Below are 24,752 nucleotides of genomic sequence, written 5' to 3' on the forward strand. Positions count from 1 at the left end.
AAACATAAACACAGATCTGGCAGACACAATGGATGAGCAGTCCTTCTGGAGGACAGGGCGTGAGGTCGAGCAGTGAATGCATTAAATCATATCGCTCAATGAAGCTTGTTAATTTTGGCACGTTCCTAAATTTTTTGTTCGTTCAATATAATTATCCAAACAGGAGAAAACGATAAAGTTTAATGCTTTGGAAATTTTACATTTTCTTGTGTATGTATGGAGAAGGAGGGAACATAGCCTTGCTTTCTTAAAGTAAATAGGTATATCGGCTTAGTTATAGGACTCGTTATTTCTTTAAATTATCAGATTTCTCTCCAGATTTCAACACTTCTTTAGTCCGAATGATATCAGATCCTCAAAACCGAAATAATATTTCGATGATATAATTTAATTAGTCTGTGAGAGTAGATCATGGAAAATCGTATCATGTCATGCATGAAATCGCTCCAAGCTCCTAATTTGAAAACAATAGCACTGACAAAAGCGATGTGTACAGCGATTCATAGCTATGATGAACAGGCATTCAATAATGAGGAAAGTGAAAAAAACTTTATTGTTAAGAAATCATTGCAGCCTGTTCCAAGTCAAGGCATGGTTGAGCAGGCCAAAAAACATGGGGCTTCAGACCTTGGCAAGGTTACCCAGGAGATGCCTTAAGACCTCAAAGAGTGAGGTCGCCGAGGATGCGCCTGACAAAGGATAATAATTAAATAAGGCTGTTAATTGTGTTCAAAAGGGGTGTTTTAATTAACGAAAACACCCAATTTTCACTCTTGCACTTCCTTGGAGTTCCCTTAGTTTGCAAGCAAAGTTTCAGACTGCTAAATTTTTATAGTTTTGGAGTTATGGAGGAGACACACATTCTCTTTTATTCGTATAGATCTACAAAGGACAAGGACCTTTAAAGATTTAAGGTCTTTTGTTCAGAAACTACTACCAGCTTTGTGTAACCAACTATCTGTTTGCAAAAGTGAAACTCACATGGTCAAACTTTATTCTGTTTATGAGACGGGCATTTTGTGATCAGTACATGAACAAACATTGCCGCTTTGCGGAAGCACCAAACAAACAAAGAAAGATGGGACATTTTATGACAGAGCAGGCTAGAACTGATCAAAGGGTCATATTGTAACATTTTAAGGAACCAGCTCCAAAATTTGTGGCCAAGATGATGAGTGGGCCAAGTTCGACTATAAAAAAAAAAGTAAGGAGAATATTGGAGAAAAGGGAAAGGAAATTACGAGGAGACAGTCATAATTTTGAAGCCATTCACTGATTGTGAGGTCTTGTTCCCCTCTTGCCCCTTGTTCAAAGACAAAGAAACAGCACTGGCTTTGTGGAAGCAGAAGCTTGAGCTCTTCTTCCATCATCAGCTCTTTCCAGCACAAAAGAAGCTTGAGGAGTGTCGGGATATTGCAGCGAAGAATTCAGCTCGGCGCAGACAGGAGAAAGAGGCGGCGAAAGAAAAGGCCATGGTTAAAAGGCAAGTACCTGACTTGGCAGGAGTAATTGGCAATAGGTGACCGATTAAATAACCATCATCATTTCTGTGGTAGAATGAAGCGCCTTGAAGTTGTGCAAGCTGAGAAAAATGTGCTGCTGGTCAGTGCAGCAAGGACTGGTAAGACCGGCATGGTCGGCTCTGGGACACCCAAATAGGAAACGTTGAGTTCAGCCAAGGCAGGTGTCATGAAGAAGAAGAAGAAATGACAGTGCCATGGGAGATCGGCAGTGGGAGTTTAAGGGGAAATGTAGTTTTGCAGTGGGGGTTTAGCATAGTTGGGAATTTGAAGGATGTTTTTACAAATGAACATCAATGATGTAATCCCCAAGCTCAACACAGCTGCCTCTTGCTCTGTGCAGCAGGCCGAAAAATTACCGCATCAGCAACTGTAAGTCTTCACGGCATTGGCAAAATAACAGTTGGGCCAACAGAGATGGCTGACGGTTCCTTGGTTATTGATTGTTTTTGTCATTCAATGTTTGCTCAATCAGTCCAAGAAGAAGATGTTGCTGAACTGTGTGGTGCATAATTTCTTTACCTCTTCTGCACGCGTGCACGTGCACACACAAACACACACAAACACACAGAAATCCACAATCTCTTCCTTTTGTTTCAACACAACTCTCACTTTAAAGTGAAAAACAGACAATAAAACTGACATCTTTCTCATTACTTGCACATATAATATGGAGATGGTCCATGCAGAGGTAAAATACTCCATTTTAAAGAGACAGAAAAGCAAATCAATTTGCACCTTTTCAAAATGTCTCCCACACCAGTGTGCAAAATCTCACTGCTACACCAGTCTATCAAGCTCATTTGATTATATCTCAAAGCAGGTCATTCAAAAGGTTTTAATTGCATAAAGCTACCGTTCTGAATGAGCTTTAATAAATATAAAATAGGGTATTTATGAAATCCCGTCAAAAATCAAACTCGGTGCATCATTAGAAAAACAAAACCTACACAAACAACAAGGTTTATCCCTTAACAACTCAAACACCTCCTCCCATTCTGAACAACACAGCTGCGTACCATTAACCTCAATGAGGTTTGCGTTCTTTTGGTTGAGTATGACGTAGAGCTCCCTCTGGTCTGATCTCTTTCCCACCACCCAGTAATCAGACATTGCCTTTACTGTCACCTCCTCATCTTCCACAGAGCTGTTAAGGGCACAAACATAGATTAATGAAGAGAAAAAAATCTCAAAGAATTAACAAGTAAAAGTGATGTTTGTTTCACACAATGAACAGTAGTACTTTCCCGTCGACTTGTATTCACTTGTGGACTTTAAAAATCGCACCCTACCTATTAAATATGCCATTGTGTGCTAATACCCTGGCAAAGTTAAACTCAATTTATGGTGGGGGAAGGGGCACTGCATGGGCAACAAGGCCACACCAGAAAACAGTAGCCAAGTTAATTATCCAAGACCCTTTCATCCCAGGGAGATAGCACCTGGCGAAGTCACTGTTGATGTCACCCAGGATGTGCAAAAGCTCTGTGGGCACGGTGACCAATGAAGGGTTCGCCGCACGTCGCACATGTACAGTGGATTTCTCTGCGAGGTTCATGTGGTTGAAGTAAATAAACTTGAACTGCGAATCCTTTTCTGACCTGTAGGGGGAGGGTTGGGTGGTAGTTTAAGAGGAAGAAGAGTAATGTGTGCTTTTGGGACTTGGTTGTAACAAGGAGACGAGTTGAAAATTAAACTACTCTAATAACTTCATCCTTGCTTAAAGGAGAAAAACTGCTCCATGGTCTCAAAACACCGCTTTGGATGTGCTCAAGTGCCAGAACCTACGAGGCGGGTTTTCGGTTGCTGCTGTACTGTTCCGCTATATCGGATGCCAATAAGGTCAACTGAGGTCCAACCAGGGTATCAAGTCTTTGGAAGAAGTCCAACGTCAAAACCACAGTCGCTGAGGGCAGTGGTGAAAGCAGCGCTTTATGTAGGACAAACCATTCTGCAGACAAATCAGTACTGCACAGTATTATGAAAATGTGGAAAGCAGCATTTCACAGCAAAACATAAATCAAACTCACCATCAACGAGGAAACATACAGCTGCACTTAATGCCTGTGAGAGAAAACACACACACACACACACACACACACACACACACACACACACACACACACACACACACACACACACACACACACACACACACACACACACACACACACACACACACACACGAATGATTCACACCTGCTGATACTAGAGCTGAACTATGGGGCTGCAAGGAGATATAAAAGAAGGAAAATGAAGTGCAATGAAGAGACAAGGAGAGAATAAGTTACAAAATAAAGTCAAATGGTGCAGTGAAGTTCATTTAAATAGTGTATGCAAACACAATCAATTAAAATGATTTGACAAATAGACCTGTTTTACCTATATATTGAAAAGGTGAGTCAGAGTATATCTGCCAATTCACAGGTAATGCTTATCCTGTGGGCAGTTAGAGTTTCACCAATAGCTGATGAGCCAGTATGTGACCCTGGGGGAATACAGTACCTTGTACACAATGAGGTGTAGCTCGCTGTGCCTGCTGCCAATGTACACGTGGATTTTGGGTACACGTAGAGGGCTGTTGGGGTCAGTCAGGCTGCGTGGGCCGAGGAGAAACCTGCAGAATTCACTCCATTTATTTGAGTCACCATGATTAAATCATGTATTCTAGGTTCAGCATTTTCTCCGAGTTACCCAGTGTGACCTTCACTATTAAAAAAAATAATAATAATAAAAATGGAGACTCATAGGCTTCATAATTTATACGGAATCATCAGCATGACTAATGGTGACCTTAATGACCCAGTCACACTGCACCAACAATTGACTATACACTGTTCTGGAAATGACTTATAGGGCTACATTGCATAGAATAGTTTAGTTATTTCCCAGAGTGAATGTAATAGAGTACCATGAGGTAAGGTAGTCATGATATTAGATATGCAGTTTCTTCACAAAGGAATGCAGATATCATCCACCCATCCTAGTGTGTGTGTGTGTGTGTGTGTGTGTGTGTGTGTGTGTGTGTGTGTGTGTGTGTGTGTGTGTGTGTGTGTGTGTGTGTGTGTGTGTGTGTGTGTGTGTGTGTGTGTGTGTGTGTGTGTGTGTGTGTGTGTGTGTGAAAACCGCCATCCATTCAAGCTCCCATTTAATGTTCTTATCTTTATCTTTTATTTCCTTTTTACAGTAACGCCAGGACTTTAGGCATGAGTTTATGCGGGAAAACCGTGTTCCACTTGGTCCAAGAAAAGTGGGAGGACCGTCCGTATGACAGGTCGTAGAGGGGGGGGGGAGGAGGGGTAGAGCTGGGGTATTTATGTCTTGTCTAACCATCATTGATGTTTATCTCATGTGATATGACTGGGCCCATTAAGGCAGAGGTTACAAACAAGGGATCTCCTGTTCGTCGTTGGTTTTGTGGGTGCATGCATTCGGTAGTGGGTTTAAGGGTTATTATCACCATGAGCTGTTATTTTGATTCACTTTGTACTCCGGCCTCGTGTGACTTTCACTATTAAATCCATTTAGTCTCGGGGTGAATTTGGATGATCGTGATCACAATCACAATTTGGCACGTCCGCTAACGGACTAATTTGGCATGGGTGATTAGCACCCACCACAGAACTGTGCTGTGCGCTCACTGGCTCCGCTCGGCCGATAAATGGAATCGGGTGCACTGCAACAATTAGCGCACACACACTGGCTCAGTGGTCTCACCAGCATGGTATCGTGGCGAAAGACAAGTGATCGGCTCAGAGCCACATAATCTGTCGGGCACCGCGGCCGCTTTAATGTGACCCATCGAGATTCACACCAGGTCACTGGGATGACCCACCGGCGATAACAGCATTTTGTTTCGGTCACACATGACACAAAATGATAATCATTCCGATTACAATGAAACCACAACAATATGGTGACAAAGAAGTTTTCCTGTTGTTAATTACCAAACAATAGATATAGAAGATAGTTCTCGATGCAGGAGATCCTACAACATAGACAATGGTTGAGAGAATGACACACACCTTCCAAATGTCATTCTTTTACAAACATTTTTGAAAACCATGTGGGATTTGTCATCCGACATTGAGTAACATTCCACTTCTGAAATCAATTTTTCATCATCCATCTCTCCTCGCTTGAAGGAAGTGTAAGATCATGACATCACGACTTCAACACCAATTGGCTGAAGCATACAACCGATTATCACGTTGCAACAGGAAAAATAAATAAATAAGTAACTCTGGGACCAATTAGAATGATGTGTATCGTTATCATTCACACCATGGTTATTGCGATCCCATCACATGACCTCTATTCAATTTGTACCACAAGCATTTTTCCCCTAATCGACGCGATCGCCGATATATGACCAGGGCTCAACACTGACCTGCCATAGTGTTGCGAATATCCAGGAAATGAGACATGGATAGGGGACTCCTTACCAGCCAGCTGCACACACAGGAAAAGCTTGCATGCATGAACAGGTCAGGCATCCCATAAACATTTCATACAAGTAAAGAAAACAATCAATCAAGTGCAACGTTTTCTCATGTGTTGCCTCATCCAAAGGTGTTTAAGAAAACTGAATGATGTAACGTAATTAGAAAGGGCAATATTAATGGCAGAACGCATGCAGATGCAAGGAAGAATTTCTCAAAATGGAGTAACGGTCTCTTCGAGCAACTCAACTGGAAATCAAAAATTTAGCGACAAGTCAAGTTGTCAGTTTTTAATCACCAAGAAAACATTGCTCATGTGGGATTAATTAAGCCAGTAATTAAATAGGATCTTAAGAATGCCATTAGTGCAGAGTTTAAGTGAAGTGAATGACAAGTTGATGGGAAGCTCAAAAGAAATGCAATAGTTTGTTAAACTACAGTAATAAAAATACAGTACCACCATAATCAACGTTATATTGAAATAAACAATTAAAATTATGGAAATATTCAGGGAGAAAACTATCAACAAAATGTTAGGGTGTAATCAACGATTGCGATTCATTTGTGCCCAATGCCTGAACACCCCCAACGCACATTGCACACACTACCTCAACCCCTGTGTATACATTACAAATAGATGACCACCAATGTAATCAAATTAGTGCAAAGCAGGCCTGACATGCACACCCGTACAACTTTGGTCCACAATGCCAAATAATCGATTACACAGGAATTGCATTACAACCCTAACTAGAAAGCATCCCAAAATGTAAAGCCCATCCACATCCGGCTTGTACTCAAACTAAACTTGAAGAAAACAACAGCTAAAAAACTAGAGGGGGAGCACTCGGTAGAGCGCAAAACCTCCGCCGCCAATACTGCTGGGTCACTTAAGTGAACCCGATATCCTATTCAGTGTAGGTCAAAACGGATCAGACTCTACTGAACCCCAATTGAATAAACTAAACTAGATCGACGCGCATGTAGAAATGCCCCCCCAAAAAATCAATTTTTTTGAAAAAAAAGTTGCAAAATTTCTGGGTTTTTTTTCTCTAACAAATTTTTTGGGGGGGTTGGAAATCACTTAAAACATGTAGAAATGCAAAAAAAAAATTCAAATAAAATAGAAATTTTTTGGAAAAAAAGTTGAAAAATTTGGGTTTTTTTTTTCTCTCACGAATTTTTTTTTTTTTTGGTTGGAAATCACTTAAAACGTGTAGAAATGCAAAAATAAAAATTCAAATATTTTTTCAAAATGGCCGCCATAGCGGCCATATTGGACTTTGGACTAAGTCCAAAATCTAATGGCATGATCCTTGGACCATACCTAATCCCCCCACCAAGTTTCATCTAAATCCGTCCAGGAGTTTTTCCGTAATACTGTTCACAAACAAACAAACAAACAAACAGACGGGTGAAAACATTAACCTCTGTCCATCTTCGATGGCGGAGGTTAATAAAAAATAAATTAAATCTATTAATTAGTGTTCTCCATATGCTCAAAATAAAAGGTTTGTTGGAAGATGGATGACAAAAGCTCAAATGGTAAACTATAAAGAATCTCACAATGCAAGCAGCCAAATGAAAGAAACATGGAAGAGATTAAAAAAAAAATCCAGGCCGTCCTGCACTGTGCAGCAGCGGACGGACAAATAATTTATATGACTGTGACTTTTCCCTTTGACATTTTGACCCAATTATTAATTAGTTTTCATCACATTCTCATAATAAATGTTTGTTGAAAAATTGATGACAAAAACTCAAATGGTAAAATAGTGATGGACTGGACAGACACACTGACACACATACTAACGATTACAAAGCCCTGTCTGCCATTTGGCATTCAACTTAACTCCACATTCCACAGTCCCTTCAAAATCCTCCAATCACCCTACGTTCACAAACGTAGAGCTGGCGAGAATGCACCTCGGCTTCAATGGTGCTGGGGAAGAGCGAGGTGGTCAGGTACTTGAACAGAGTACGCATATCATCCTGCTCCAGGCCGCTCCTACATGGCATGTGACCATGCGAACATGAGAAAGTACGTGCCAAGATGCGATATGATAAAATCACTCCGAGATTGAAACTCAGTAAGTAGGCCTTACCACACAAGCTGTTCGTTATAGAGGAATGCAGTAAACTGTATGTGCGCAAAACTGAATTCCACCATGCTGATGAATGACTGGATTTTGAGGTAGGTCATCTTGTCCAAGGGAAAGAATGAAATTCCTCCCAAGGTATCGATGAGATCACATTGTTCCAGGCGTAGGGTCAGCAGGTACTGTGCAAACAGGACACATGTCGAAAGGGCTTGTGACATTATGCATGCAATTCATGTGGAGAGATTTATGTGTCAATACAAACCGACTACTGCTTAAATGAAGGGATTAATAACCCCAATTAATCCCACCATCCTGTGAAGTCGACCATGGGGGATGTTTGGCCTAAGCCTTTCACGGACTGACGTTCGACTCCGGGCGATTTGGGCAGGAATTTGCAATCTGTCCAGGGTGCCAAAATAGGCACCGTGGGATTGTTAATGTTGAGCTGAAAGGATGGCCTAGAGGTACGCACACTCGTCTCTCAGCTGTCTAGCCTGGGTTCAAATCCCAAACCAGTTATAAACTGTCATCCTAAAGTTTCACAGGCAGGGCGATTCATAAATACGTGTGACATCCCTCGGTTTTTAGGCTTTTGTGACCGCGATAACTTAAGAATGTCTGAAGGGATACAAGTCAAACTTGATAAAAGTGTGTATAATGATGCAAAGATGAACTGATTATATTATGGGGTCAAGAGGTCAAAGGTCAGAGGTCCCGTTCGGTAAAACATCTGTTCCTGAGCTAACTTGTGAACCAGTGATGGGAGTTTGACAAAACTTGGTATAAGTATATACTGTTGTTGCCTGGGGTCAGGGCGAGACCACCACGAGGGGGAAAAGCTATCTCGGGTTCCCACAAGACTCGCCGAAACGCTCCACTGATTGATCCCACCTTGAGAGTCGGCCGTTGTCTCATGCTTGGTTACTGTCCGGGCTCAGCGGGTGCTCCGCACTGGTCCAGAAAATAGGTGGAGCTGACAGGAAAGGAAGGCGGATAAGTGGGCGGACCCAGTAGGCGAATAAGGTGGGAGTCAACAGGTGGGGAAGGCGGAGCAGCAAGCGAATGCGGAGATCCAGAGAGAAAGTGGACGGATCCAGCATGCACGGTAGGCGGAGTCAGCATGCGAGGCAGGCGGAGCATCAGGTGAATGTAGAGATCGATCCCACAGAGCGAACGGCTTTGCGATCCGCCTTTTATCAGCCCTGTGGTGTAGGGTGGGGTGAAAACCCAAAGCGATGAATCGTCACCCAAAATCGTGCGCTCCTATTGGACCCTGGCCCCACGCTGCCAGGCTCCTGGCCAGAAGTGGTCCCATTTGTACATCCGGCGCAACATGGCCGAGCCGCGGAATTGTCTTGCACTGAACACCGCGACATGAATCGCCACCTTACACCGAACTCCCGGACCGTGTTCCGGTTACTAGAAGAGTCGCGTTCCGCATGCCCGTTCGGGCACCCCCGGTGTTCTGTGGTTGGCACTGGTCAATGCGCTAGTTCCATCTGCACGCCATGCGGCCCAAGTGGTCTGGGCCGTGCAGCATGACCCTGCCCGGTGGCGACTGCGTTGAGGTGGAGGTGCGAGGAGGCACTGGATGACCTCTGCCATTTGCAGGAGATATTGGTGGCCGAGGTGGCGAGCGAAGGTCGACGGTGGGACGCTGTTGTAAATCAGCGCGCAGACCTGAATAAAGATGTTCGCCATGCGTGTCTGTACAGTGCGGTGGTGATTATCAAAGGGCTGCATGCGTGTCTGTTATTGTGCATTTGCGCCTGCTTCACTTTGTATCAAGGAACGAAGAAAAGGATTGGATGTAAATCAGGGTTGAAGAGAAGACAGATATAATTATTAGATGCAGATTTGAATGAAAGGGCGCACCACGCGCATCCTGTACAGTAGAAGTGGTGGGTTTTTCATCGTGATTTTCACAGGCGGCCGTCTGGGTGCGGTACCTGCTTTGACTTATTTCATGGATAAGAGAAAAAGAGTTGGAACGAAGATAGAGATATAATTAGACTTAGCAATAAGACCCACGCAACGCAATTCGTCCCGTTAACCCATTAGACATGAGGGGAAGGTTTAACTGCACGTATACTTACAAAATAACTGTCTGGGGATCACTGTATGTTGGGTCAAAGGTCAGAGGTCATTTCACGTAAAAATGTGATACTTGAGAACAGTTGAAGGGATTCAACTGAAACTTGGAACAAATATGTATAATGATGTAATCATGTGGACGGAGGCATATCGATCGACGTTGCGACGTCAAAGAGTGTCGTATTTATTTCATTTTTTTATTTAACAGCAAAATACCTCATTGATGAGGTATTGTGTACACTATTTTTGAACTCACAACTCCTCCCCCAACCCCACTAACAAACCCGAATGCACTTTACAAAGACCACTCCATTATTTAGACGTTTCACACTCCACAAGGGAATACTTCAGAAAATGTCCAAAACAAATGGTGGGATACAACTGTTACAAGAAAACGTTCTGGGAGGGATTTGTGCTCCAAAGCCATTAAATGTCGAATGAATGGGAAGACAACAAGCTGGTTTGATGTATGACAAGGCACCAGTACATCCATCGCTCACGAGATGTTGATCGGCAAGAAACTTTTCTTTAGTGAGTATTTATTGAGCAGCATGTAAGGCAAGTCTGCTCCATGGTTTATAGGAAGGAAATTGTATCCCTCTTTGCCATCTGCACCAAGATAAATGTTTTAAAGGTCACTTGGGGCCTGAATTGAGACAGCATAAAAGGTGTGTGTTTATTGTGTATACATGGCTTGGAATGCAAAACTTAACATTTTATTGATTCAACACATTTTACGAGTTTAATATGTGTAAGCCGAGGAATGCCAGCAAACCTCGTCTCTAATGAAAAGTTATTGCCCTCTTTGCAGAGCCATTGCCATGAATATAACATACATAACACAAACATACAAGAACCAACTTTCCCCAGCATCAAAAATGCTTCCCAGTCCAAATTGGACGATGCTGGAAGATATTCTGATTTTATTAATTACTCTGTGCTCGTGAAGCGAAAAGCGGGGTAAAGCGATTGGTCGCGTTTGTGTGCCGTGCGTACATGTCTGCATTTGAAAAATTCATTTTCTGAGCAACTGTTAGTCTGATTGACAAGAAATTTTCCAAATAGGTGCGCCGCCTCCTTGAAGAATTTATTACGATAATTATGACGTCATAGGTCACGTGGTACAGGCGCAATCTTGGAAACACCTAAAAAAACTTTGCACCTCTATTTCCGAAACTGCTCCATAGCTCATTGTCAAAAACTCCCCATTAGGAATAAGATATGTTAATGATGATGTCATCGGTGCCTTCATTATGACGTCATAATTCAACAAGTGCAACGCTTCATCCAGTCAGTATGAAAATTAATTTTTCTGCAATTGTTGGTCCAATGGAAGCAATTTTCACCATTGGAGCACCTCCTCTTGAAGAATTTTTCAATGATAATTATGATGTCATGTGTAATAAGGTACAGGTGACATCTTGGAAAAACTGAACACTTTGCCCCTCTATATTTCCAAAACCGCTCCATGGAAAAAAAAGGGAATCATAGCTCATTATAATGTACTTCCCACGGGGAATAAGATATTCTTGCGAATTAGCGCCCGCTGGCGTGCGGATGGCCACGTCACTTGAATCGTGACCGCGTCGCCCACCGGACGGACAATTCAGTCGTGACCCTCCGGGAACTATCGCCCGGAGCCAGTCACGGGTGGGCCTTTCGACCTCACAATCGTGCCAATCGGCCACCCGCGTAGGATAGGGTTGTTCGCCAAACTAGACCTACTTAATTACCCACGCGGATGGTAAACCGGGCGATCGTACCTCGCCGCAGGTCGACTCCGGACACGAGCCGCTTGGGCGGCCCGTTCCGTACTATCGGGATAACCCTTTATGTTAAGCAGGATGGATGGTCAATAAAGAAAAGACGAAGCGAAACGGGAAAACGGTTCACACAATGCACATTTATTTCCCGGCACACAGAAAGCACATATAGACAGCCATAGTCAAAATGCACATATAGCAACCCAAACAAAAAAGCAACGACGACGCAGAGTTACGACCGACTACGCGCACACACGGCAACACTTATACAGTTCTACTTCGCAGACGGCGCTAACACACATTTACTCAAAAGCAAAGGAAAGAAGCCACCTTCATAGACAAGGGGGCAGACAGGCCTGTAGGCCAAATGTGCGCGTGACCTGGAGGAGCGGCCAGGCCCGCGAGACCGGGGGGGTCCTACCCGCGTCCTCGTGACACGTTGGTGGATGAGCCGCAAATGTGGCCGCGCGGCTGTGCCCTGACTCCGTGCTCCTTGGCGGGTTTCGTTGGCACGACGTTTGGAGTGGGGTGGGAACGGGGCCCCCTTTTTGCACTATCTCAGCGCGGGGGAAAGGGGGAATTGTTGATGCCCTGGGTGAGGAGAATGGCTGGCTGGCTTGGGTCCCGCGACGAGCGATCCCACACCGTGACCTCGTCGCCGACCGCCGTCCTTCTCGCCTCGGACCCGAGCTCCTTTGCCTCTTCCCGCAACTCTTCTCAGCCGACTCCAGAACCCAACTCGATGACACTCTCCTCAGCCGATTGCAGAACCCAACTCTCTGCCACACCGATGACTTCGCCACCCGACTCGACTGACCTCATTCACCTTCTTATAGGCTGGCAGGAGCAGCTAATCTGCAAATATTCGGATCAGGATGACCTCGGGGGTGGAGCCACGCTCGCCCATTGGTCGGAGGAAACGGGGGCGTGAACCTCCCCTGATCCTAGAATTTGCATATATCGATTTCACACAGATGCGCCTGGAGGCGGGGCCAAGTCGCCCCGCGCTTGCTAATTGGACGGAGGAAAAGTGGGCGTGTAGCGTTCTTCATCCGAATTTTCCCTCGGAAAGGCCGCTATTTGCGCTCGCGACTCGGTGCGCTCGGCACCAATCGCCGAACGGGCCCGAGACAGCCCGACGCTCAGTGTTCACAGGTGGTGCGGGAATGGCCGTAGAAGGAGAGAGGTGGAGGGTTTTCGGTGGTGGTTTGATGGTTATGGTGCCGTTTGGGAATGGCGGTGATGCGATGATGTGGGAGCGAGTTGTGAAGGTAAAGGTCGTGGCTGTTGGCGTTGTTGTCCGAGGGTTGGAGCGTGGTTGCAGTTGGTGACGATGGCTGGCGTGGTGGTTGTTGTGTGATGGCGGTTGAGACGTGGTTGGTTCAAAATAAAGATAGAACAGAAAAAATTGCTAACTCAAAGTGTCGCAGCCCGACTGGATCACATAAATTCCGTCTATACAACGGGTTTGGGCTAACTACACATGTACTTAGAGATATCTCACCTACGGGCCCTTCATGGTGTAATGCGAATTTCCACAGCCGTAACAATATGTTAATGATGATGTTGAATTATGACGTCATAATGATGACAAGTACAACACTTGATCCAATCATTGTGAAAATTTTGAGGGTCATCTCGGAGTAATTTGGTCAACAAAATTAAATTGATGACATCATAAGTCACGTGGTTCAGCAGCCATCTTGGATAGAAAAATGAACTTATCCGATCAACATGAACCTTCACACATACCTTATCCCCTACCCAATTGTTGCCAGAATGCAATTTTTTGATGTCATAGGTTATGTGGTTTGGCAGCTCCATTGGATCTACGTGAAAATCTTTGAAAATCTTCTTTTCTGAAACCGCGAACTGATCAATGCAAAACTTTAACCAATTGATCAACTACCCATGGGAAATATAGTTTGATAAAAGTGACATCGGTCACTGGTCTGGCACCATATTTGATCAAAGAAAAAAAAAACCTTAAAAACAGAAGAGCTGACTTGCACAAAGTCCTTCTCAAACTCCACAGGGTAAGCAATTTATTTTCTAGTTTATTATTTTTCTACAGGGCGAAAACCTCATGGAGCGACACCATTTTTTACGCATAGACAAATAACACACACATACAACTACATGACACAACCAGATCTGGTTTCAGACAAACAGCCAATTAGCTATGGGGTGGGGGGGGGTGATGCAACTTCTAGGGCACGGAGTACTGATTTACGACATCACTTTTATCTTCATAGCCAGCAGGGCGATTAAGGGGAAATTTCCTCCTCTCCATGAATGCCAACCGATGGTTGTTTGTCCATGTTCTATCTTTTTTTTTTTTAATGCTGAGCATCAAGCAAGGAAGAAGCACGTACCATTTTTAATGTCTTTGGTATGACTTAGCAAGGGTTTGAACCACCGACCTCCCAGAGTCAGAGGTGACGCTCTAACCGTTACACCACCACCCCGTCTGGTGACGCTCTAACCGTTACACCACCACCCCGTCTGGTGACACTCTAACGGTTACACCACCACCCCGTCTGGTGACGCTCTAACCGTTACACCACCACCCCGTCTGGTGACGCTCTAACCGTTACACCACCCATCTGGTGATGCTCTAACCATTACAACACCATATCTGGTGAATGTATTTGTACATTTAACCAACTTGGTATTGAAATAATGAAATATTGCATTTGTATCGGTTTCACGAAATCACTCAAATAAAGCAAGTGAGCAAACCTACTGGTTATCAGAGCAGAATAACTACAAAAAGGACAGATTAACATTGGTATGAATCTAATTGGTAGGTGCATCACACAATATAAACTCCAGAGGAGCATGACAGCATCATGGGGTTTCTACATCCTGATTTAAAATTTTTTTAAACATTTAAATACTCATTTTGGCTGAAATAGAGCATAACAGTATATGGCTGGTATCAATGGCTGTGATGACTTAAATGAATCAGGCGAGGCATTTTAAGTGCCTGAAGCCACACCATATCTTAGAACAAAACAATTTAATTGAGCAGCAGCAGCAGCAGCAGCAGCAGCAGCAATAACAGCAACACCAATAACCAACAACAATCAAAGACCACTTGGACATGAGAGGTACACAGTTCTTTGCAGCTGCAAGTGCCAACCCTAATCACCCATACAACTACATGTTTAACCACCCACAGACCGCTAGACACATTAAGACTACACCACAAAGACACTACAACAACATCCTTTGAAACATCCCTCCACCTATCAATGACAACTACAAACTAAAGCGAAGTTGAAAGATGGAAAAATGTTCCACCAGGAATGACCCAATATCAAATTATGAGTTAAAATGAAATCTTCCATTTTGATCCCTGTGATCCTAAGTCCCGAATCCAGGGGCATGAACCGGGATCAAATCTGAAAACAAACGTTACGTATTTCATGCATCCCCCAATGTTGATTGCATTTACAAAGTTTCATGAAAGAAAAGCTTTAAAATGTGCCCTTAATTGCATTTTTTTGGACTTTACCTTTTGACCCCACCCCAGGGAGCAAGGCCAAAAATGATACTGCTCTCACACCTTCTTGTCATGTGGTGATCACAACTACCAGGTTTGATGAATTTCTGCACATGACAGACAGATGGAGCCGATTACAATATCTCCTCCCATCCCCCCATTTATTTATTTTCAAAGCATGGGGATAAAAATATCCATACCTACATCACCATAAACACAATCAATAGCGTGGCCCCAAACAGTATCCTGGGCACTAACCCGCCACCCATCGACGACACAGAGAGATTACTTCCCAGGCCTGATTGAGTTCAGCTTTCATGCCTCAGCTGTGAACACGACCCGCAGCTTTCACAGTACAAACATAGACTCGTCACCACTACTGATGGATGACACCTGCAACCTCTGCCCGGCCATCCCACACACTATAAAACACATTATGGAAGACTGCGTGGTCCTGGCTCCACAAAAGCAAGAGCACAACATCTCAGATGCGAGGGATCTCTGGATCGCTCCCGTGGGATCGATCGGCTATTTCTATGCCACGGGCCTGTTCAAGCAGAACCGACTGAGGATAATAAACAACAACAACAACGACAACAACCATTTGTGCACATGCAACTACAGTATGTTCGGGTGTGAAAGAGTTCAGCAAGCCTGTTCATCTTATCTATATAAAGCTCCTTCTCACCACTCACTGATATTAATGTTCGGTACCTTCCGGGTGACAGAGAAAGCTGAAATTGCAAGTGAGCAACCTGAGACAATGGGGAGAATGGGAGGTCATGCTGAAGCTGTTGTTATTTATGTACCTACGTACAAAGCACGGTTCATTGTTGCTTACAATGTGTAAGCATACCCCACCAGTTCATGAAACCCTTCTCAAGCATCGATTTACTGCCTCGTTCTTTGTAAAATTAAAAGCAAGGCCTTGCTAAAGGCTCAACAAATACCCAATCCTAGCCCAATGACCTACTCGTGAGAAAAACTCTTGCAATCGCCTCTTCAGGGTTTCCACCCCACCTTGCTCCATCGCCATGCCAAACGTGCCTTTGAACAACTGTGGAAAGGAAAAGGTTGGATTGGGTATGACAAGGTATTAACAACAGGGTTTTTAAGTTAAGTGAGTGAAAAATTGAGAGGATGTACGGTAACAGCAATCCTGATTATAATTCACGGATCAGTGTTTGTATGTTTGTTTGTTGCGCTACTCCTACAGTTCTGGGCCGATTACATCCAAACTTGCTACATGGGATCAGCATGACCCCAATTAGTGTATAGGGGTGATTTTATCTTTTTTTATCTTTGCTGGTGGTCTTGAAGGGGGGGGGGAGGTGGAGAGGGCAGGGGAGGAACACAAATTTTCTGTGTAAATGTGTATCGTGTAGCGCCACCTCCAGGTGGGAGAGGGTATTATAAGTTCCCACTATTTATAGTCCTGTATTCCTGTCCCCACGTTTTCCAGTGCAGTGAGGTGTTTTGAATTTATAAGCGGTCGGTATGTTTTTGCTTCATGCACATAACCCGAGTTTTTTTTTTTTTCCAGAAGAGATTGAGGCAGCAGTCAGTTGCCTATACACCGCCTAAAGTATGGGTCAGAAGAACGTGTTGCATGTTTGGAACAAGATCGCCCATAGGGTGGGTACTCTGCTGGTAAATAATAATAATAACTAGCCGAAACCTCGTCACAGACGGATTCCGTTCCATGAGCCCAATATGACAACCAGTGGCGGCTCTTGTAAGAGCAGGATCCCAGTCGATGTACTCCATGGCCTTACCTGATGAGGCCTACAAAACGTCCTTGTACACGACATTTTTGGTGTACACTACTCCTTTTTAATTTTTGGTTTTCACTGTCGGTCGCACAAATTATGACCACACAAATATGACACTGAATTTTTGTGGACTCAAAATAGTTACATAGGACATAGGACACATAGATAGGTACCAAATATGAAGTGTATGAAGTCTCTAACATAAGACCTTAACCCGGGTTGAAGTAGTCTCTAACGTGAGACCTTAACCCGGGTAGGGACTTCGATGACGCGGCTGTGACCTTAACCCGGGTAGGGACTTCGATGACGCGGCTGTGACCTTAACCTGGGTAGGGACTTCGATGACGCGGCTGTGACCTTAACCAGGGTAGGGACTTTGATGACGCGGCTGTGACCTTAACCCGGGTCGGGACTTCGATGACGGGGCTGTGACGTTTCATCACGGAGTAAAGTATTCATCTGCTAAGCATTTTTTTTGGACGAAAAGTGTTCATTCTGCTTCAGAGTTGAAGTTTGACTATTGCCACTATGTGCGATGCACTCTTACAGGTACGAAGTTTCTTTCAGTCCAGGTCACAGTACCGAGAAAAACGTGACGCGACCGCGAGGAGGAGCACAAAATTGGTCCTTCAGTTTTAATATATAGATAATAATAAAATTAAGAAATCCGATTGCAATCAAATCCGATTGCACCACATAATAATCAATGTTGCCAATTCAAACAGGCCTTACCTTGAACATGGTGTAAGTCTGACGCAGTACTGCGTTATACACAGAGTCCTAAATGGAGACACAAGACAAAGGTGATGCAAGGAAACTCGAGTGAGAACGACAACTCCAGGGAGTCAAACTACCAAGACATCTGTCCATCAATCACCTTTTGACATCTCCAAGACAATAAGGTATTTTAATGACAATACAAGGCAGGGCTAAGTGAAAGTTGTGTTGAACCCTCTCCAAAAGGTCAAGTCTGCATACACACTGCATCACACTAAAATAAATTTTAAAATCCTATGCAAGTGCAATTAATCTAAGTAATTAATTAAATTAATTCTAAATTTGGTTAACAGTAAACTTCTCCATTCAAATTAAACCAACTTGAACAGCTAACAATGAGCAGTCAAAGAAGGGTAACGTCCCTCTTTGTGGTTCTCTGCCCGAGGGAAGGTTCGGGTGGCCAAAGAAACTCCAAGATTACACGAGGTGGTTTGCCTTTGCCTTCAAAGTGGTAGTTATGGCAGGCATTTGTAATCTGTTGAGGGTGCCAGCGATAACTCGCCTACTCTTCATGAAAGACATCGTGTGATCTTTAACATCCACCAACTCATGCTCGCAGCTGGGATGTCCATCCGAGGGACGGCACACTTTGTGATGCCACTCCCCGTCCGTGAAGCACCAGAGTCAGTTTATAGTCGGGAATCAAACCCAGCCTAGACAGCTCTAAGGTAAGTGTTTTTGGCCCGACCTCTGTCGGAGACGAGTAACACAAAATAAATAAATAAATATACCTCCACAACTTAACTTAATAAATAAACCGATTCTGAGGCAAAAAAGCACAAATCCACCAATTAGCAGATGTGTGGTACTTGTGCGTTTTACCAAGAACAACCATCGACCATTTCCTACACTCAATTCTCAGCTCGACCTCTTCACCTACTCTTCGACTCACCAGTAGAACATCTTCTTGGTATTCTGGCACACTCTTTCCCTCACTATTCTCCTTCATCACAACTGGATTTTTCACCACCTGACGGTGAGAAACAGATGTCCCCCATCAATGCCAACCACACTCCACTCCACGGTCATCAAAATGGTCTTGAACTCAACCATGGAACACAATACTGTGATTAAAAAAGGTGGTCATTTTAAAATAATTCACCTCATGGTCAACAAAGCCCATTAAAGTCATAACTAGAATGGGCACTCGTAGAGAGCATGTACCTTCGCCGCCGCTACTGTTTTGTTCTTGGCATAAGAGTGTGGGGAACAGAACAAGGAGCATTTTGGTGCTGATTTCATACGAATCGGATAAGAATTGACTGCGTTATGATAAAAATACGCACATCTACAAGGTCGTGACCCCCCTGACCTTTGACCCCCAACCGCGAGTAAGGGCAATTACGTCATTGTGTCAAGTTGCATATCACAAGATTGGGCATTAAATTCTGAACATTTTGGCATTAGTTTCATGCAAATTGGATAAAAATTGACCGCGATATGGTAAAAAGACGATTTTGACCTTTTCATGACCTTGACCTTTGACCCAATTGCTCCCAATATCTAAGCAAATAGTCCTTGGCTAATAACCAATCATCCCACCAAATTTCATGCAATTCGGTTTTATACTTTTTAAGTTATGCGAATAACAAACAAATAAATAATCATTGGCATCTCCCACAAACATATATTTTGGTACTGATTATAATGCCAGGATTTGGGACATTTTCTTTTAAAAACAAGGGTAATGACGTAATTGTGTCATGTTGCCCATCACAAGATTGGGCAATGATTTCTGAACATTTTGGCATCGGTTGCATGCCAATTAGATCAAAATTGACCGCGCTATGGTAAAAATACGAATTTGACCTTTCCGTGACCTTGACCTTGACCTTTGACCCGATCGCTCCCAAAATCTAATCAAATGTTCCTTGGATAATAACCCATCATCCCACCAAATTTCAAGTGATTTGGTTTAATACTTTTTAAGTTATGCGAATAAAAAACAAATAAATAATCATTGGCATCTCCCACAAACATATATTTTGGTACTGATTATAATGCCAGGATTTGGGACATTTTCTTTTAAAAACAAGGGTAATGACGTAATTGTGTTATGTCGCCCATCACAAGATTGGGCAATGATTTCTGAACATTTTGGCATCGGTTGCATGCCAATTAGATCAAAATTGACCGCGCTATGGTAAAAATACAAATTTGACCTTTCCGTGACCTTGACCTTTGACCCGATCGCTCCCAAAATCTAATCAAATGTTCCTTGGATAATAACCCATCATCCCACCAAATTTCAAGTGATTTGGTTTAATACTTTCTGAGTTATGCGAATAACACACACACACACACACACACACACACACACACACACACACACACACACACACACACACACACACACACACACACACACACACACACACACACACACACACACACACACACATATTCACAACTAAATAAATAAATAAATACACAGCGACCAATACATAACCTTTCACAGAATGCGAAGGTAACCAAAGGTAAACTTTACTCGGGTGTGATGAAAGTGACTTTAATATACCATGACCATCCAGAAATGTTCCTCCGCCTCGTAAAAGTGGTGCCTGTTTTTCTGCGTGTGCAGAGCGCGGGCTGGGCTCTGTCGTGAGAAGGTCCTGCAGAAGAGAAGAGGTGAAACAAGGAGGTACGAGCACAGCACACCGCAGGGACAGTCAAGCCACGACAAACAAGACAGAGCGTTTAACAATACAGGCCCTCGCGGAGGCATGTCGATTACGTCAGATTTGATAACGAATGATCTGTATGAAAGTAGATCTGCGTACAGAATCACACTCACACATTACAATGGCCTCTTCATTCGGACGAGCTAGTAAAGTCGACCTGCATGTTGACTCACACACTCAATAGTTTCTCCCTTCAGGCAAGGTGAACAAACTGGTGTCCACTGAACCCAAATGGAAACTAGCTCACTTTAGAGCAAGGCCTCAGAGCTTCACGGATTCAACCGAGACATCGGCCTCGGCGATACGAGTGACTGGTCGGTGGAAACAGGTGGACAGACAACGATGAACCGTAGACCATTCTTTCGGAAGGAGCACACACCTTGAGAATTGGACGATTGCTTCACACAATCCGATGGTCTTTATCTTTTCATTTATTTCAACATCCTCTGGGTAATAATAGAGCAGTTTCTTGTATTCCTGTTCACAGAATACACATCAGACACCACGAGCGGAGGGTTGACTTTAAACTACTGCAGTTGTCCATGTACATGTTACACAAAATTGATAGACTTTACTGTTACATTGTCTACATTAGTATGAAGCAGATCTTTGTGCAGTCAGTGACTGTCAGTCAGTCAGTCAGTCAGACAGACAGACACACGACTCGTTTCTCGATGCACCATTGTGCCTTCAAATGACTTATCAAGGAATCGTTAGTGGAGGTAATAACCACAAACTTTAAATTAAAAACACATCTTGTCTTGCTTCATATACTGACGAGAATGGTCACGTGACACATCCATGCGAGTCACTTCGTCATCGTGGCCATTATTGTGACGGTATCTCTTACACATCATTACTGCACCAGCGTCTCGAACAAAAGAAAACATGTACAGTATCTACCTTTATACAACAATGACATCATTGTTTTGTCAATGACGATATACTTTCTCTCCAAACGACCGATGACGTCTTCATGACATTTTGGTTTTGTCCCCCCCCCCTCCCCACCAACCCCCCAATTTTATCTGTCACACAAGACAAATGATCTTCAGTCTAATCACACGGGAACCGCTTTAGCTCAAGGGACAGTACATCGTACATGTCTAAAATGCACATCCTGGCGCGTGTACAGTACACACCACAAACAGCCTGACGCGTGTACAGTACACACCACAAACAACCTGACGCGTGTTGAGTACACACCACAAACAGCCTGACGCGTGTTGAGTACACACCACAAACAGCCTGACGCGTGTACAGTACACACCACAACCAGCCTGACGCGTGTACAGTACACACCACAAACAGCCTGACGCGTGTACAGTACACACCACAAACAGCCTGACGCGTGTATAGTACACACCACAACCAGCCTGACGCGTGTACAGTACACACCACAAACAGCCTGACGCGTGTACAGTATACACCACAAACAGCCTGACGCGTGTTGAGTACACACCACAAACAGCCTGACGCGTGTACAGTACACACCACAAACAGCCTGACGCGTGTACAGTACACACCACAAACAGCCTGACGCGTGTACAGTACACACAAACAGCCTGACGCGTGTACAGTACACACCACAAACAGCCTGACGCGTGTACAGTACACACCACAAACAGCGTGACGCGGGTACAGTACACACCACAAACAGCCTGACGCGTGTACAGTACACACCACAAACAGCCTGGCGCGTGTACAGTACACACCACAAACAGCCTGACGCGTGTACAGTACACACCACAAACAGCCTGACGCGGGTACAGTACACACCACAAACAGACTGACGCGTGTACAGTACACACCACAAACAGCCTGACGCGTGTACAGTACGCACCACAAACAGCCTGACGCGTGTACAGTACACACCACAAACAGCCTGACGCGGGTACAGTACACACCACAAACAGCCTGACGCGTGTACAGTACACACCACAAACAGCCTGACGCGTGTACAGTACACACCACAAACAGCCTGACGCGTGTACAGTACACACCACAAACAGCCTGACGCGTGTACAGTACACACCACAAACAGCCTGACGCGTGTTGAGTACACACCACAAACAGCCTGACGAATGTACAGTATACACCACAAACAGCCTGACGCGTGTACAGTACACACCACAACCAGCCTGACGCGTGTACAGTACACACCACAAACAGCCTGACGCGTGTATAGTACGCACCACAACCAGCCTGACGCGTGTACAGTACTCACCACAAACAGCCTGACGCGTGTATAGTACGCACCACAACCAGCCTGACGCGTGTACAGTACACACCACAAACAGCCTGACGCGTGTACAGTATACACCACAAACAGACTGACGCGTGTATAGTACGCACCACAAACAGCCTGACGCGTGTACAGTACACACCACAAACAGCCTGACGCGTGTACAGTACACACCACAAACAGCCTGACGCGTGTACAGTACACACCACAAACAGCCTGACGCGTGTACAGTACACACCACAAACAGCCTGACGCGTGTACAGTACACACCACAAACAGCGTGACGCGGGTACAGTACACACCACAAACAGCCTGACGCGTGTACAGTACACACCACAAACAGCCTGGCGCGTGTACAGTACACACCACAAACAGCCTGACGCGTGTACAGTACACACCACAAACAGCCTGACGCGGGTACAGTACACACCACAAACAGACTGACGCGTGTACAGTACACACCACAAACAGCCTGACGCGTGTACAGTACGCACCACAAACAGCCTGACGCGTGTACAGTACACACCACAAACAGCCTGACGCGTGTACAGTACACACCACAAACAGCCTGACGCGTGTACAGTACACACCACAAACAGCCTGACGCGTGTACAGTACACACCACAAACAGCCTGACGCGTGTACAGTACACACCACAAACAGCCTGACGCGTGTACAGTACACACCACAAACAGCCTGACGCGTGTACAGTACACACCAAACAGCCTGACGCGTGTACAGTACACACCACAAACAGCCTGACGCGTGTACAGTACGCACCACAAACAGCCTGACGCGTGTACAGTACGCACCACAAACAGCCTGACGCGTGTACAGTACGCACCACAAACAGCCTGACGCGTGTACAGTACGCACCACAAACAGCCTGACGCGTGTACAGTACGCACCACAAACAGCCTGACGCGTGTACAGTACGCACCACAAACAGCCTGACGCGTGTACAGTACACACCACAAAGTGAAAGGTAGGTAAACGGGGAAAACTAAAACATGAGGTCAGACTGAAGCCAACGTTCCTTATGTGAACTCGTGACTTCCCGCGAGTACAGTATACAACACCCAGTTGTTGCGATCGTGTGAAAGAGACTCACTTCGCCCTCGTTGGACCCGAATCGCGGGTTGTAGACCGCAAAGGCAACCAATGAGTGGGCGCCCAGAACGTCCATGTTGCCAGAACAGGGAAGCGTGTCGCCGTCTCCCGTCTTGTTGGCGATAAATCCCGATCTCTATCCGAATCGAGCTGAGCGGGGATAAGGGAAGAATAAATGGAAGTGAACCTCCCAACAGGGCGCTGGTTCTTCGTGTGGGGAAAGGTGTGAGACCATAACGGGCACCAGAGGGCGCAGCTGGAATCGATTTCGTTTCGATCAACGCTCCAGACCCCCCACCCCCGGAAGTCCATTATTTCATATCAAGATCACCGTGGGGAAAACGGTTCGATCCCGGAGTTTGAAACCGGAACGGGTGCGAGCGAGTGTGTATCGTTGTGTGCGAGAGTAGAGCGGATGGGAAGCAGGGATGTCACACATGAACCGACACACCGTAACGAGTTCATTTATGGAAGTGCAGCGTAACGTCGGGTTGAGACGGTTGAGGGAATGAAAATGACCGATTCATCGTGCAGCGGAAGTGACGAATGCACACGTCTCTGGCTCAAGCGGAAGTGACGAATGCACACGTCTCTGGCTCAAGCGGAAGTGACGAATGCACACGTCTCTGGCTCAAGCGGAAGTGACGTTTCATTTATTGACCCACATGAGGAACACAACATATGTTCTGTTGCTCATCGTTTACATTTATACCTGTTGTGTGTTCATTATTATTCATT

The 24,752-nt window shown here is 44.7% G+C and overlaps 1 protein-coding gene across 5 annotated transcripts; it reads right to left on the minus strand.

Annotated features, from left to right (window-relative positions):
- Positions 1 to 971: 971 nt before the first annotated feature.
- On the minus strand, positions 972 to 24,566 carry LOC147021415 (vacuolar fusion protein CCZ1 homolog). 5 transcript variants are annotated; one of them, XM_085891334.1, is made up of 15 exons: positions 24,016 to 24,565; positions 20,497 to 20,590; positions 19,081 to 19,166; positions 18,871 to 18,948; positions 17,934 to 17,981; positions 16,403 to 16,486; positions 8,068 to 8,243; positions 7,889 to 7,970; positions 5,911 to 5,972; positions 4,026 to 4,137; positions 3,551 to 3,584; positions 3,309 to 3,426; positions 2,963 to 3,121; positions 2,540 to 2,667; positions 972 to 2,047 (listed from the first exon to the last, which is right to left on the minus strand). In XM_085891334.1, exons 1-15 carry the CDS (start codon positions 24,088 to 24,090, stop codon positions 1,992 to 1,994), a joined length of 1,392 nt encoding a protein of 463 aa, XP_085747460.1. In that variant the 5' UTR covers positions 24,091 to 24,565; the 3' UTR covers positions 972 to 1,991. The 5 variants fall into 5 exon arrangements, with proteins under 5 accessions (XP_085747460.1, XP_085747459.1, XP_085747457.1 ...); XM_085891333.1 differs by lacking the exon at positions 19,081 to 19,166 and adding an exon at positions 21,039 to 21,136 and having other exon boundaries at positions 24,016 to 24,564; XM_085891331.1 differs by lacking the exon at positions 19,081 to 19,166.
- Between the last annotated feature and the right edge of the window lie 186 nt (positions 24,567 to 24,752).

The sequence above is a fragment of the Eptatretus burgeri genome, chromosome 8, assembly GCF_056783735.1.
Source record: "Eptatretus burgeri isolate ZD-2024b chromosome 8, Ebu_testis_v1, whole genome shotgun sequence".
Lineage (NCBI taxonomy): Eukaryota > Metazoa > Chordata > Myxini > Myxiniformes > Myxinidae > Eptatretus > Eptatretus burgeri.